This window comes from Hylobates moloch, unplaced genomic scaffold (assembly GCF_009828535.3).
Source record: "Hylobates moloch isolate HMO894 unplaced genomic scaffold, HMol_V3 SCAFFOLD_11, whole genome shotgun sequence".
Taxonomy (NCBI): domain Eukaryota; kingdom Metazoa; phylum Chordata; class Mammalia; order Primates; family Hylobatidae; genus Hylobates; species Hylobates moloch.
This window is the reverse complement of record NW_026652286.1, coordinates 102,614,679-102,628,165: the sequence shown is the minus strand read 5'-3', so window position 1 is coordinate 102,628,165 and position 13,487 is coordinate 102,614,679. Positions and strand designations below refer to the sequence as shown.

The 13,487-nt window shown below is 42.4% G+C and overlaps 1 protein-coding gene across 2 annotated transcripts in view; it reads left to right on the top strand.

Annotated features, from left to right (window-relative positions):
* Positions 1-11,453, top strand: part of PRDM10 (PR/SET domain 10) — a 66,171-nt gene extending 54,718 nt beyond the window's left edge. For both annotated transcript variants that reach the window (XM_032167889.1, XM_032167891.2), the window contains exons 18-20: positions 30-210; positions 5,149-5,252; positions 8,641-11,453. In XM_032167889.1, the coding sequence (XP_032023780.1) occupies positions 30-210; positions 5,149-5,252; positions 8,641-8,844 (489 nt within the window). In that variant the 3' untranslated portion in view covers positions 8,845-11,453. The remainder of the gene's footprint in view (positions 1-29; positions 211-5,148; positions 5,253-8,640) is intronic.
* Positions 11,454-13,487: the final 2,034 nt, after the last annotated feature.

Below are 13,487 nucleotides of genomic sequence, written 5' to 3'. Positions count from 1 at the left end.
CCCTGCCATTGCTTTCTCTTTCTCCCCAGGTACCTGGGCAGCCGTTGAGTCCCTCAGCCCCGCAGCCTCAGCAGGGGCTCAGCCCCTCCCACATCCAGGGCAGTTCTTCCACACAGGGGCAGGCTCTGCAGCAGCAGCAGCAGCAGCAGCAGAATTCCTCTGTGCAGCACACGTACCTGCCCAGTGCTTGGAATTCCTTCCGTGGCTATTGTAAGTAAGAAGGGACGATGCCGTGTCAGTCAGGGGTGGGGGATCTCCAGCCATGTGTCATAATTTCTTCAGCTTATGATAGATTTTTAAAGTATCTCTTGGCCATTTTTTACACCCTCTATGTACTTCAATGAGTTTCATGGCAAAACTCAAGGTGCAGCATTCTGATTTCACAGAGCTACCCTGATAGGACATTTTCGAAACGTCAGGTATGTTGCTGGAGGAAACGTAGCTATGTAATTAAACAGTAAGATAGATGGATACAGGCTATGTTGAGTCATCCCTTCCACCAATATTTGTAGAATGCCTGTATATCAATCACTGTACTAGACCCTGGCTATACCAAGATTAATACTCTCATTAGTATCAGTAACACCACACAATAATAACGTTAACCAACTTTCCTTAAGCTCTTACTATATTGCCAGGAATGATTCCGAACCTTATATATCATAGTCAGTATTCACAACAACCTATGAGATAAGTACAGTTGTTATTTGCATTTTACAGATAAGGCAGTTTCCACACACTCACTTTTCCAAGAGCTAGTAAACAGAGGATTGGAACCCAGGCAGTTTGGCCTCAGAGTGTACACTCTAAACCACCGCACTGTGCTGCTAACGATCATCTAGTAAAGGAGAGAGAAAGAAGAGTAGTTGATTCCAAAACACTGAGATTCATGCTATGGAAACAGTAGCAGGCTGGCTGACAGAGGTCAGAATAGGTAAACCCCTTGGTGGGGAAACAGCTTTGGGTGCAGGCCAGGAAGTATGAGACCTTTGTCATGGAAGGTGTGGAAGGAATAGGAGTAGACGTTAACAGACCTCAGTAGTAGAAACTAGGAGGAAGACGTGCTGAGAAGGGAAAGGGTCAGTATTGATCTTTCTTCTACTGTTGATTTATTTTTGGGGGCCCATCTTTGTCATGATTGATCCTTGGCTATGTTACATAGATTTGCTATGGAGTCAGGCTCAAACTCTACCATCTAGTTATTTTTACAATCAATATCATTTTTTTTTTTTTGAAATGGGGTCTCACTCTGTCGCCCAGGCTGGAGTGCAGTGGTGCAATCTTGGCTCACTGCAACCTCCGCCTCCCGGGTTCCAGCAATTCTCCTGCCTCAGCCTCTCGAGTAGCTGGGATTACAGGTGCCCACCACCACGCCCAGCTAAGTTTTGTATTTTTAGTAGAGACGGGGTTTCACCATGTTTGCCAGGCTGGTCTCGAACTCCAGACCTCAGGTGATCCAGCCACTTCAGCCTCCCAAAGTGCTGGAATTACAGGCGTGAGCCACTGTGCCCAGTCACAATCTATACTCTTAAACATTGGATGTCACAATGAGGGCTGGGTCTAGTTTCCAGTCAGGGAAGGACTCTCTTACCACTAGAATCTGGTGAATAGACTGACCTCTGTACTCAGTGTAATTCCTGTGAAAGAAAGTGAAGTGGGCCGGGCGTGGTGGCTCATGCCTGCAATCCTAGCACTTTGGGAGGCCGAGGTGGGTGGATCACTTGAGGTCAGGAGTTTGAGACCAGCCTGGCCAACATGGTGAAACCCCATCTCTATTAAAAATACAAAAAAAAAATTAGCCAGGTGTGGTGGCGGACGCCTGTAATCTCAGCTACTCAGGAGGCTGAGGCAGAAAGATCACGCCACTGCACTCCAGCCTGGGTGACAGAGCGAGACTCCATCTCAAAAAAAATAAAAAAGTGGAGTGATGAAGATATTCATGGTAATGATAGGATAAACTAGCATTCTAACCTGTAGAAAAGATTCTGGGACTGAAATTTATTAGGGAAAAATGTAAAAATATACAAAAGTAGAGAGAGGAGTGTAACGAACCATCCTGTACCCATTGTCCAGCCTCAGCAGTTGCCAACTTACACCCAACCTTGTCTCATATATGCTCCCATCATGATCTCCTATCCTCCAGCTGGATAATGATCCATCATATCACCTCATCCATAAATATTTTGGTACATATCTCTAAAAGAAAAAGACTATTTGAGACAGGGTTTTGCTCTGTCATCCAGGCTGGAGAATGCAGTGGCATGATCATGGCTCACTGCCGCCTTGACCTGGACTCAAGTGACCTACCCACTTTGGCTTCCCCAAGTGCTGGGTTTACAGATGTGAGCCACCACATGTAGTCTAATTTTTGAATTTTTTTTTTTTTTTTTTTTTTGAGACGGAGTCTCGCTCTTTCACCCAGGCTGGAGTGCAGTGGCGTGATCTTGGCTCACTGCAGGCTCTGCCCCCCCGGGGTTCACGCCATTCTCCTGCCTCAGCCTCCTGCGTAGCTGGGACTACAGGCGCCCGCCACCTCACCCAGCTAATTTTTTGTATTTTTTTTTAGTAGAGACGGGGTTTCACCGTGTTGAAATTTTTTTTAGAGCTAAGATCTCACTATGTTGGCTAAGTTGATCTCAAACTCCTGGGCTCAAGTGATCCTCCCTCCTTGGGCTCCCAAAGTGCTGGTATTACAGGCATAAACCACCATGCTCAGCTGAAAAAAACTGTTTTTTAAAAACACAACTCCATACAACATTATCACACCTAAAAAGAAATGACAGTAATTTTTTCTGTATTTATTTTTTAAGAGAGAGGGTCTCATCTGTCACCCAGTCTGGAGTACAGTGGTGTGATCATAGCTCACTGCAGCCTCCAACTCCTGGGCTCAAGCCGTCCTCCTGCCTCAGCCTCCCAGTAGCTAGGAGTACAGGCACATACCACCATGTTTGGCTAATTTTTTTTTCCTTTGAATTTTTTGTAGAGATGAGATCTTGCTGTGTTGCCCAGGCTGGTTTTGAAACTTCTGGGCTCAAGTGATCTTCCCATCTTGGCCTCCCAAAGTGCTAGGATGACAGGCCTGAGCCCCTGTGCTCAGCCAACAGTAATTCTTTAATACCCACAAATATATTTAAAATACCCAGTCAGGGTGTTTATATTTCTATGATTGTCTCAGAAATTTTTTAAAAAATAGTTGGTTTGCTTGGCCGGGCACAGTGGCTCACGTCTGTAATCCCAGCACTTTGGGAGGCCGAGGCAGGTGGATCACGAGGTCAGGAGGTCGAGACCAGCCTGGCCAACATAGTGAAACCCCGCCTGTACTGAAAATACAAAAATTAGCCAGGCATGGTAGCACGCACCTGTAGTCCCAGTTACTCAGAAGGCTGAGGCAGGAGAATCGCTTGAACCCAGGGGGCGAAGGTTGTGGTGAGCCGAGATCGCGGCACTGCACTCCAGCCTGGGCATCAGAGCGAGACTCCATCTCAAACAAAAAAAGTTGGTTTGCTCATAGTGGGTTCCAAATAAGGGCTATACATTGCAATTGATGATGACTTTTGAGTTTCTTTTGATATATGTGTTCACTCTTTTAAGTTATAATTTCTGTGTTGAGGAAACCAGGTCACTTGTGCTGTTTTCCACATTCTGGATTTTGCTGGTGGGATTCCCATGTTACCATGCAGTGAATATGTGCTCTTCTGTTCCTTTCATTTCCTGTAGACTGGCAGTTCGAGCTACAGGCTCACTCAGGTGCAGTTTGTTTTTTTCCTCCTGATGCTTCACAGCTGGTGTGTGTACTTCTAGCAAGAGCACATAGTGTTCAGGTGTCTCTCTTTTTGTGATGTTAGGAGCCATCGATGTTTATTGTTTAGCTCCATTATTTCATTAGGGCTTGCAAAGTTGTGATATTCTTTTTTTTTTTCTTTTTTTTTTTGAGATGGAGTCTCACTTTGTCACTCAGGCCGAGAGTGCAGTAGTGCGATCATAGTTCACGGCAACTCTGCCTCCCAGGTTCAAGTGATTCTCCTGCCTAAGCCTCCTGAGTAGCTGGGACTATAGGCACCTGCCACCATGCCTGGCTAATTTTTGTATTTTTAGTAGGGATGGGGTTTCACCATGTTGGCCAGGCTGGTCTCGAACTCCTGACCTCAAGTGATCCGCCTGCCTTGGCCTCCCAAAGTGCTGGGATTACAGGCATGAATCCATGTGTCTGGCTATGATTCTAGCGCCTTATTCATTAATTAGCTAGAAAACTTTTATAAAGAAAAAAATTTTACCTTAACTACCAAGTTACTCTTAGGTACAGTTTGTACAAGAAAGGCAGGATAAACACTTTAAATACCTGATTCATTTCCTTTGTTTACCAGTTTTCACAAAATGAATTGATTCCTTATGCTATCCAAGGTGATAGGGGTGTGTGTGCACGTCTTAGTGTGGTTGTACCCATGGATTTCAACGCCTGGTGTGTTTCAGCCGGTTGCAGGTGTGATCCTTACCGATGCTCGAGTGATCCCCTCTCTGGCTTGTAGGAGCCTCTTCTAACTGGCTCCTGCATTATTCTCACATGATCCGATAGCCTTTCATCACATCTTGTGTGCTGGGAAGACACAGTGCCCCACAGCTGTCTCACAAGCTTTCTGCCCAGGTCTGGAATCAGCCATTTTCCCGAGAAACTCTCGTTCCTTTTAGTAGAAATATTATTTAGAGACTATCAACAAGATGCTAGGGTGGGTTTTATTTTTAATTTGCTCTAATAACACTGGTGGTGAAATAAAATTCAAGTTGGATTAAATTATAATAGCCAAGTGTGGATACATTTGTGTCACAGATTCAAATCTGAATATAAAAGATAAAAGTATTGATTTAAAAGGTAACTCTTTGTGACTTATTTCAAGGTTTTAAAAATTGTTGAGTATTTGTCTTTGTGGATATTGAGAAGCCACATTTGAAGGGGAATGCACTGATTGTCTCTGACACTGGGTAGCTGCGTACCAGCCTCTTCTCAGTTCGTAGCAGAGATGCTTTCACATCATTGTCAGACTCTCATGGCAAGCAGATCGGTGGGGACTGTGGCTACTGGTTATGTTTTTGTTTCTAAGACTTGTGTTAAAATCTGAGACCAGTGAACTATGAATATTTCCTGTTTTTTAGCATCTGAGATTCAAATGATGACGCTTCCCCCGGGTCAGTTTGTGATTACAGACAGTGGTGTGGCAACGCCTGTTACTACTGGCCAGGTGAAGGCGGTTACTTCGGTAAGCTACGCTACTCGGTTGGGTTTTTCCTGTCCAACCTGTAGTGCTGTATAGTACCTCTTATCACCACTTATCTCTTAATGATTGGCTTCCTCTGTTTTCTCACAGTAGATGATGAATTCTTTGAAAGCTAGGTCTTGGGCTTTATCACTTTATCCTCAGTGCCCTGTCCAGGAGGCTAGGATATAGCAAATGCTCAATAAATATCTGTTCAGTTAATAACTGTAATGGTCCTAGCTCCATCCCTTTGAGCCTTTTTTTTTTTTGAGACAGAGTCTTGCTGTGTCGCCAGGCTGGAGTGCAGTGGTGCAATCTCGGCTCACCTGCAACCTCCGTCTCCTGGGTTCAAGTGATTCTCCTGCCTCAGCCTCCCGAGTAGCTGGGATTAACAGGCACGCACCACCACACCCAACTAATTTTTGTATTTTTAGTAGAGGTGGGGTTTCAGCATGTTGGCCAGGATGATCTTGATCTCCTGACCTCATGATCCGCCCACCTCAGCCTCCCAAAGTGCTGGGATTATAGTCGTGAGCCACCACGCCTGGCCCTTATGAGCGTTTTTATATGCTTCTTAGAAAGATTGAGTCCTCAAGACAATTGGCCCTCAACTGGGTTGGGAGAGAATAATATAATGAATCAATTATGGAGCTGTATTAAACATTTCACCACCCCGAAAGTGAAAAACCTTGCCATAAATGATCTAAGTTGGGCAGGTACAATGTCGATTGTATCTCCTTCTTCTGTTTTTATCTTCACTGGTTTGTTCTGGCCTGCCTCTTAAGTTATTAGAAGACAAAGTACATACATGTGAATTTAGAAAAATACTCCTGGCTGGGCTCAGTGGCTCTCGCCTATAATCCCAACACTTTGGGAGGCCAAGGCAGGCAGATCACTTGAGGTCAGGAGTTCAAGACCAACTTGGCCAACATGGCAAAACCCTGCCTCTATTAAAAATACAAAAATTAGCTGGGTGTGGTGGTGCACTCCTATAATCCCAGCTACTCAGAAGGCTGAAGCATGAGAATTGCTTGAACCTGGGAGGCGGAGGTTGCAGTGAGCCGAGATCATGCCACTGCACTCCGGCCTGGGCAACAGAGTGAGACTCTGTCTCAGAAAAGAAAAAAAAGAAAAATACTCCTGGGTGGATAAGTTCTGGAGATCTTGTGTACAGCATGCTGGCTGTGTTCATAGTGTATCGTATACTTGAAAACTGTTAAATATTATAGATAATGTTTTTGCCACAAAATAAAATGGTAAGTGCATGAGCTGATGGATATGTTAATCAGGTTGATTTGTTTAATTATATCTTAATAAAGCTAGAAGAAAAAAAGGAAAAATGCTCTTCAACGGCTAGGAATATTGAGATATTACCAAGGGAAGATTTTCTTAAGAGGCTTCGGAGGGTAGCTAGCTAGTCTTGTGGCCTCAAAAACCTGATTTTTTTTTCTTTTTTTTTTTTTTTTTTTTTTTTTAAGTATACTGAGAGCTCCCCTGCTTCTCAGCACACAAGGTCACATTAACTAGACTTAGGAGAGATATGTAAATGCAGAGTAACACTATTAATTGTCAGTGAAAACAGTAACGACTGTAAAATGGGATAACCATGTTGGCATGATCAGGACATTTTTTGTTCCCTGTAGGACCCATTGACCTTGACCTTTTTCTGGCCTGGAACTCATTTGAGAATGGTTTTAGCCAAGGTTGTTTCTCTCCCCTTGCCACAGTGTATGTGCACACTAATTGAATGTACATTCTTGGGGGTTCATGCATTTTTTGCAGCCGACCTATGGACCCCCTAGGAGTCAATGGACCCTAGGTCGAGAAACAGCCCCCTCTCCACATGCAAAAACCAATCATAATCAGAACGTTGCCTGGTGGGGGTGAACTCAGAACATCTGGCCCTAGTGGATCAAATGGGTATTTGGCGATGGCTCTTTTCTGGGCAGTGCAGACAGGCTGCTGCCTGACAGTCTCTCTGCGACGTCTCTTTTCCTCTGTTCTGTAGCTGACCAACCCTCCTTCTGACTGACAGACGCATTTCTTTAAAAATGTTAATGTAACAGAATAGCCAGCTACAGGTCTATGAAGACGTTTTCATGATGAGGGGAAAAATAAGAAAACAAAGACAGTATGTAAGTTTTCATAAAGCTAAATTTATTCAGTGTAAGGGATTTCATTCTGAGATCCTGTTGTTCCTGTGCTCTTGAGTGTTAAAACGTCTATTTGATGGTAGCATATTTTAAATGACCTTACTTGACAAAATAAAATTTGGGAACCATTTTTTATTATTATTATTATTATTATTATTTTGAGACAGAGTTTTGCTCTTGTTGCCCAGGCTTGAGTGCAATGGCATGATCTCAGCTCACCACAACCTCTGCCTCCCAGGTTCAAGCAATTCTCCTGTCTCAGCCTCCCAAGTAGCTGGATTACAGGCATGCACCACCACACCCGGCTAATTTTTTTGTATGTTTAGTAGAGACAGGGTTTCTTCATGTTGGTCAGGCTGGTCTCGAACTCCTGACCTCAGGTGACCCGCCCACCTTGGCCTCCCAAAGTGCTGGGATTACAGGCGTGAGCCACCATGCCTGGCCTCCATTTATTATTTTTTTTAATTTTGCTGGTCTTTTGAAATTCTGAAGTCTGAGAACCGTTGACTTGACTACCTGTCTTCAGGGTCATTCTGCCTCTTCAAGGGGACTTTAAATATCTCTTCTTGGATCCATTCTGTATTAATCTTAAGATCGAATGGACAGTTAACTATCTTTTCTGAATTTGTAAATTATTAGGAGCATTACAACACCACATTTTCTTTTTTTTTTTGAGACGGAGTCTTGCTCTGTCGCCCAGGCTGGAGTGCAGTGGCGCGATCTCGGCTCACTGCAAGCTCCGCCTCCCGGGTTCATGCCATTCTCCTGCCTCAGCCTCTCCGAGTAGCTGGGACTACAGGCGCCCGCCACCACGCCCGGCTAATTTTTTGTATTTTTAGTAGAGACGGGGTTTCACCGTGGTCTCGATCTTCTGACCTTGTGATCCACCCGCCTCGGCCTCCCAAAGTGCTGGGATTACAAGCGTGAGCCACCATGCCCGGCCTAACAACACCACATTTTCTTTGCCATGTATGTTACCACCATGGTGCAAATTACTGTACCTGAAGTTGTTCATTCTATCATTTGGTGAAACTGCTAAGGTGCTCCTTTAAGGAGCTTACCTTTGTGGTCAATTATTGTGACTGATCTACCCTCTCTAAAGGACCTAGGCAAAGCATCTCTCATAGATGCCTATTTTGGGTCCCTTGTGACATTTCTTTGCATCTCTCTCCTTCCCCAGTAGCTTCACCCTCCCTTTAAGGCCCCAGTTTTTAAAGATCCTTTTCTTCTTCCTCTAGAGTCATTATGTGTTATCAGAAAGTCAACCAGAATTGGAAGAAAAGCAAAATTCTGCCCTCTCTGGTGGAGTCCAGGTCCAGCCATCTGCACACAGTGACTCCTTGGACCCCCAGACCACCAGCCAACAGCAGACCACACAGTACATCATCACCACCACCACCAATGGGAACGGAAGCAGCGAAGTGCACATCACCAAACCATGACTTCCACCCTGGAGCTCAAATCCAGCACCCACCTCATGTCTGTTCTCATAAGTCTGAAAGCTCTGACACTTAGAGCTCTTTTGTAAGATTTATTATTCACTCAAGAGTTTGGAAACCACAGTTTTGTCTCTCATCCATACACTGGGGTTTATTTTGCCAAGGTCATCTTTATCAAACTGACTCTTCAAACCCTCAGTTTTTGCCATGGAACAGAGATCTTTCAGGGGAAAGTAGATTTTGAGATGGCGAGAATTTGCCTTGCTCTTGAGTTGGTCTTTTAACATACTGACGAGCCTTACTTTTCCTTTGTGGAAATATTAAGTGGCGTATTGTGTTCATACCAAAGGTGGAGACAGGATGTGCCAAGTCCATGGTTACTGGACTTCTTATTCCAAGCCATGGCACTGAAGGAGAAGGGGCATTTTGTGGGTGTGTATTAGGTCTGAACTGCTTTATCTCGTTATAGTTTTCAGTAATTTAACAAAGGGAGCCTGCTGAATAACAAAATTAAAATGATGAAACAAAAGTTTGACAGTGATGTTCTGAAGCAAAAACTGTCATCTAAATTTTTCTTGCTGATTTTTTTTAACTTCCCTGTTTTAGAAAACTATTGTTGGGCTGTTGGTAGTGTTTTCCACAGATGCTGGTCCTCAGTGGATTAGGTCAGAAGCTCTTGTTCTGATAGTTCCTCATTATTTCACAAAGGTGGACTGACTACCTGAAAGAGAAAAGGCTGCTTGATGTCAGCAGAATCTAAACCCCTACATTAAAGCTTTTCCTCCCATTCTCTGGTTGTTGTGGTGGTAAGAAGGAGATATTGGTACCCAGAAAAATTACCAAAACTATTAGAGAGAGAGAGAGAAAGTATTGAAATTTTGTTCTGCCTTGCAGGATCCATTTATCATTCATTGGTAAAGGATATATTCCTTGTTCTTACCAAGTGTACATTTAACTCTTGCTGACATGTTCAGTGTATTTTATTACTTTTAATACTGTCTTAAAATGAACATTCTTTAAAGTTGGATGGGAAGGTGGCATTTCTTATTTCTTAACATTTTTAACTTTAAACATGTTGTGACTCATCTAGACCTTTTAATAAGATGATCAACTTCACACTTAGGGAAAAAATTAAAAGGTGGGGGCCATTTATAATAATTAAGATATTTATAAGGGATCTGGAAGAAATCTAGTCTTTATGAATATACTATTAGTTGGGCATTAAAAAATCAGTATATATTTTAACTTTTTGTGACATGCTAACACATTTTCAGAATAATTATTGCATAGTAGAATTTATTACTCCAGAACAGAAAGACCTTACTTCATTTCAAATGAAGTTAACTAATTTACATTTCTGGGTAAAAACTGGTTCTATAAATTAAGTAGAGTAGCTTCTTTATGATAAAGACACTTTTGTGAAAAGTGAACAATTCTGTTAAAAGAACTTTATTGATACGTAGATTTTGCACTTTATTTCTGAGACTGCATTCATGTAGTTGTTCCCCAATGTTTGAGTACTAAGAGAACTTGAGAGAGTTACTTCATAAATATATGGAAACTGAAAATGGACTCTCTTTGTGACAAAGGTATTCAACAGAAAATATTGACCCTGCCTTACAAAATACAGGCTCGGGTTCCCTAAGTCCCACAGTGTAATGATTACGAATATCCTCGTGTCTGGTCTAGAAAGACTTTCTAGGGGAAGACTAGTAGAATTTTCTAAAGGTTCAGTTTTAGCTTTTATAACTTAAATTTGGCCCTGTTACATTCTTTTTCATTTGAGCCGTAAGGTATCTCCCCTCCCCTCAGGAATAACTTACTGGAAAACTGAAAAGAATCACTGAATGGAATGTTCATTTTATGGCAGTTGTTTTAAGTTTTAAAATACACAGAGGAAAATGTTGTGGAAGGACCTCTTCGTTGCTTTCCCTTCTAAGTTTTCTTCTTCTTCTTCTTCTTCTTCTTCTTCTTTGGTCCTTAAGTGAAATAAAGACTCTAAAACTAATTTGTATATTATCAGCCAGAGATGCGGATGGCAGTCGAGCCAAGTCACATGGCTTTCAAATCAGGTGTTCTGCACATTCATTCCAAGGTCATAGATTTTTTAAAGGACCTGGATTTGAAGAGATGGCAGATGATGAGCCATCAGAAAACTTAATTTGGAAAACATGTGTGTAGCCAGTGTGGATACTGTGGCCTCTCTCAAGACACATTGACACTGTAGACTTCATTCAGTGCAGTGTGAGTATTTTGGAGTAGGTTGGATGTAGATTTTGTTTTTATTGTTGATTTGTACCAACAGAAATAGACATTTCATCATGTAAAATTCCTGTTATTCTGGAAAAACCTATTGTTTTGATCTTCTTGTTTTCTGATTTGGAAGCATCCTTTCAAAAAAACTCTTAAGATATCTAGGTCTAAAAAGCACTTCATGAGATGCTAAAGCTGACCCACTGGTTGAAAATGTTGACCCTATCCTGTTATTTAAATGTGAACATTTATTGTACATTCAGTGAGTTATAGTGTTAATAGTCTTGTGCTATGCAGCAGGTGTAAAAATTAATAAATATATTTTTTAATAAACATGTTTGTTTGTATGTGTGAAGCTACAAGAGCTATTTTTTTTCTTTTAAGAATTGCAACTTTTGGTTTCCAGCGTGGCTTGCAGGAAGCTTGGAAGTTGTCTCTCCATCCTAGCAATAAGTAAGAAGCTGAGCAAATGGAAAGATCAACGTCTCTCCTTAGATCCGTCGGAAAGTTGAGCTCACAGGACAAACTGCTGTCCCCAAAATTGGAAAGACAAACAGGCAAATACAGAGAATCATAGCTTATAGAACAGAAACCCGTGAGAAAAAAATCCACGAGCAATAACCTCTGTGAGAACTAGCACCAGGATAGGAAAACTTGAACTATATTTGATGAATTGCTGCAGGCTCAGTGTGGAGAAATCTGAGAGGTTAAAAACTCCAGGGAACTCAGTCACTGGAGGGGGGGGTCAAGGGAGACCCACACTTTTGTGAGTTTTATCCCCAGGAGCTTGACTAGGTTCTCACAGTGAAATTTAGAGAAAAATCCCCTCATGCTTCCAGCAGAGGAAGGGGAGAAGGAACCATTTTGAAATACTCCAGAGCTTTCTGATCTTTCTATTATAACAAGCACCTAACCTGCTGAAGTTGTAGCAGAACCTCAGTCACCTGGAGGAAGGCAAATAGCCAGCCCCAGCCCATTCTAGCCATCGTCCCTCATCTAAGAGGGGATAACCGCGTAGCACTCGTGAAGTTCACAGTCCAGAGGCACAGGCTCACCAGAAGACTGAGGCCTCCTTTAGGAATACAGAATGCTTCCCCAACCCCAACACCTTTCCACCACATTGCTAAAGGCCTACTTGCAGAAATTCTCTTTACCTGGCACATCATGACCAACTATCAAGAAAAACATTACAAGGCATACTAAGAGGCAAAAGACACAAGTTTGAAGAAAGAGAGCAAACATCAGACCCAGAATTAGATATGGCTGAGACGCTGGAATTCGCAGACTGGGAATTTAAAACAACTGTGATTAATATGAAAAGGGCTCTACTAGAGAAAGTAGACAACAAGCAATAACAAACAATGTAAGGAGAGAGATGGAAACCCTAAGAATGAGCTAAAATGCTAGAGATAAAAAATGAAGAGTAGGCTGGGCACGGCAGCTCATGCCTGTAAACCCAGCACTTTGGGAGGCTGAAGTGGCTGGATCATTTGAGGTGAGGAGTTCAAGACCAGCCTGGCCAACATGGTGTAACCCTGCTTCTAGTAAAAATACAAAAATTGCCAGGCGTGGTGGTGGGTGCCTGTAATCCCAACTACTCAGGAGGCTGAATTGGGAGAATCGCTTGAACCCAGGAGGTGGAGGTTGCAGAGAGCCGAGATTGCGCCTCTGCACTCCAGCCTGGGTCACAGAGCAAGACTCCACCTCAAAAAAAAAAAACCACATGAAGAGTAGCTCTGAGAGGCTAAATGGTAGACTAGACACATCTTAGGAAAGAATTGCTGAGCTTGAGGATATCTCAATAGAAACCTCTATAACTGAAAGACAAACAATATCCAAAAACTGTGAGATGATGAAAAAAAGGTATAACTATGCCTCATGGGAATACTAGAAAAAAGACAGAGAAAGGAACAGAAGAAATATCTGAAGCAATAATGATTGATTATTTTCCCAAATCAATATGGAACATGAAACCACAGATCCAGGAAGCTCAGAGGACACACAGGACAAAAAATCCTTCAAAACCAAAAAACGAACAAAAAATGACTTTTCTTCAGAAACTGTGCACACAAGGAGAGAGTGGAATGAAATGTTTAAGGTGTTGAGAGACAAAAGCAGTGTCTAACCTAGAAAGCTGTAGCTCATGGAAATATCCCCCAAAAGTGAAGGGGATTTGTTGCCAGTAGACCTGCCTTGGAAAGAATGTTAAGATACGTTTTTCAGAGAGAAGAAAAATGATAAAAGTCAGAACCTCAGATCTACATAAAGAAAGAACATCATTATTACCTTTAATAACTGAAGGTAAAAGAAAAGTCTTGCTTTTTCTTATTCTTCATTGATTTATTTTTCTTTTTACTTTTTTGAGACAGGGTTTCACTCTGTCGCCCAGGCTG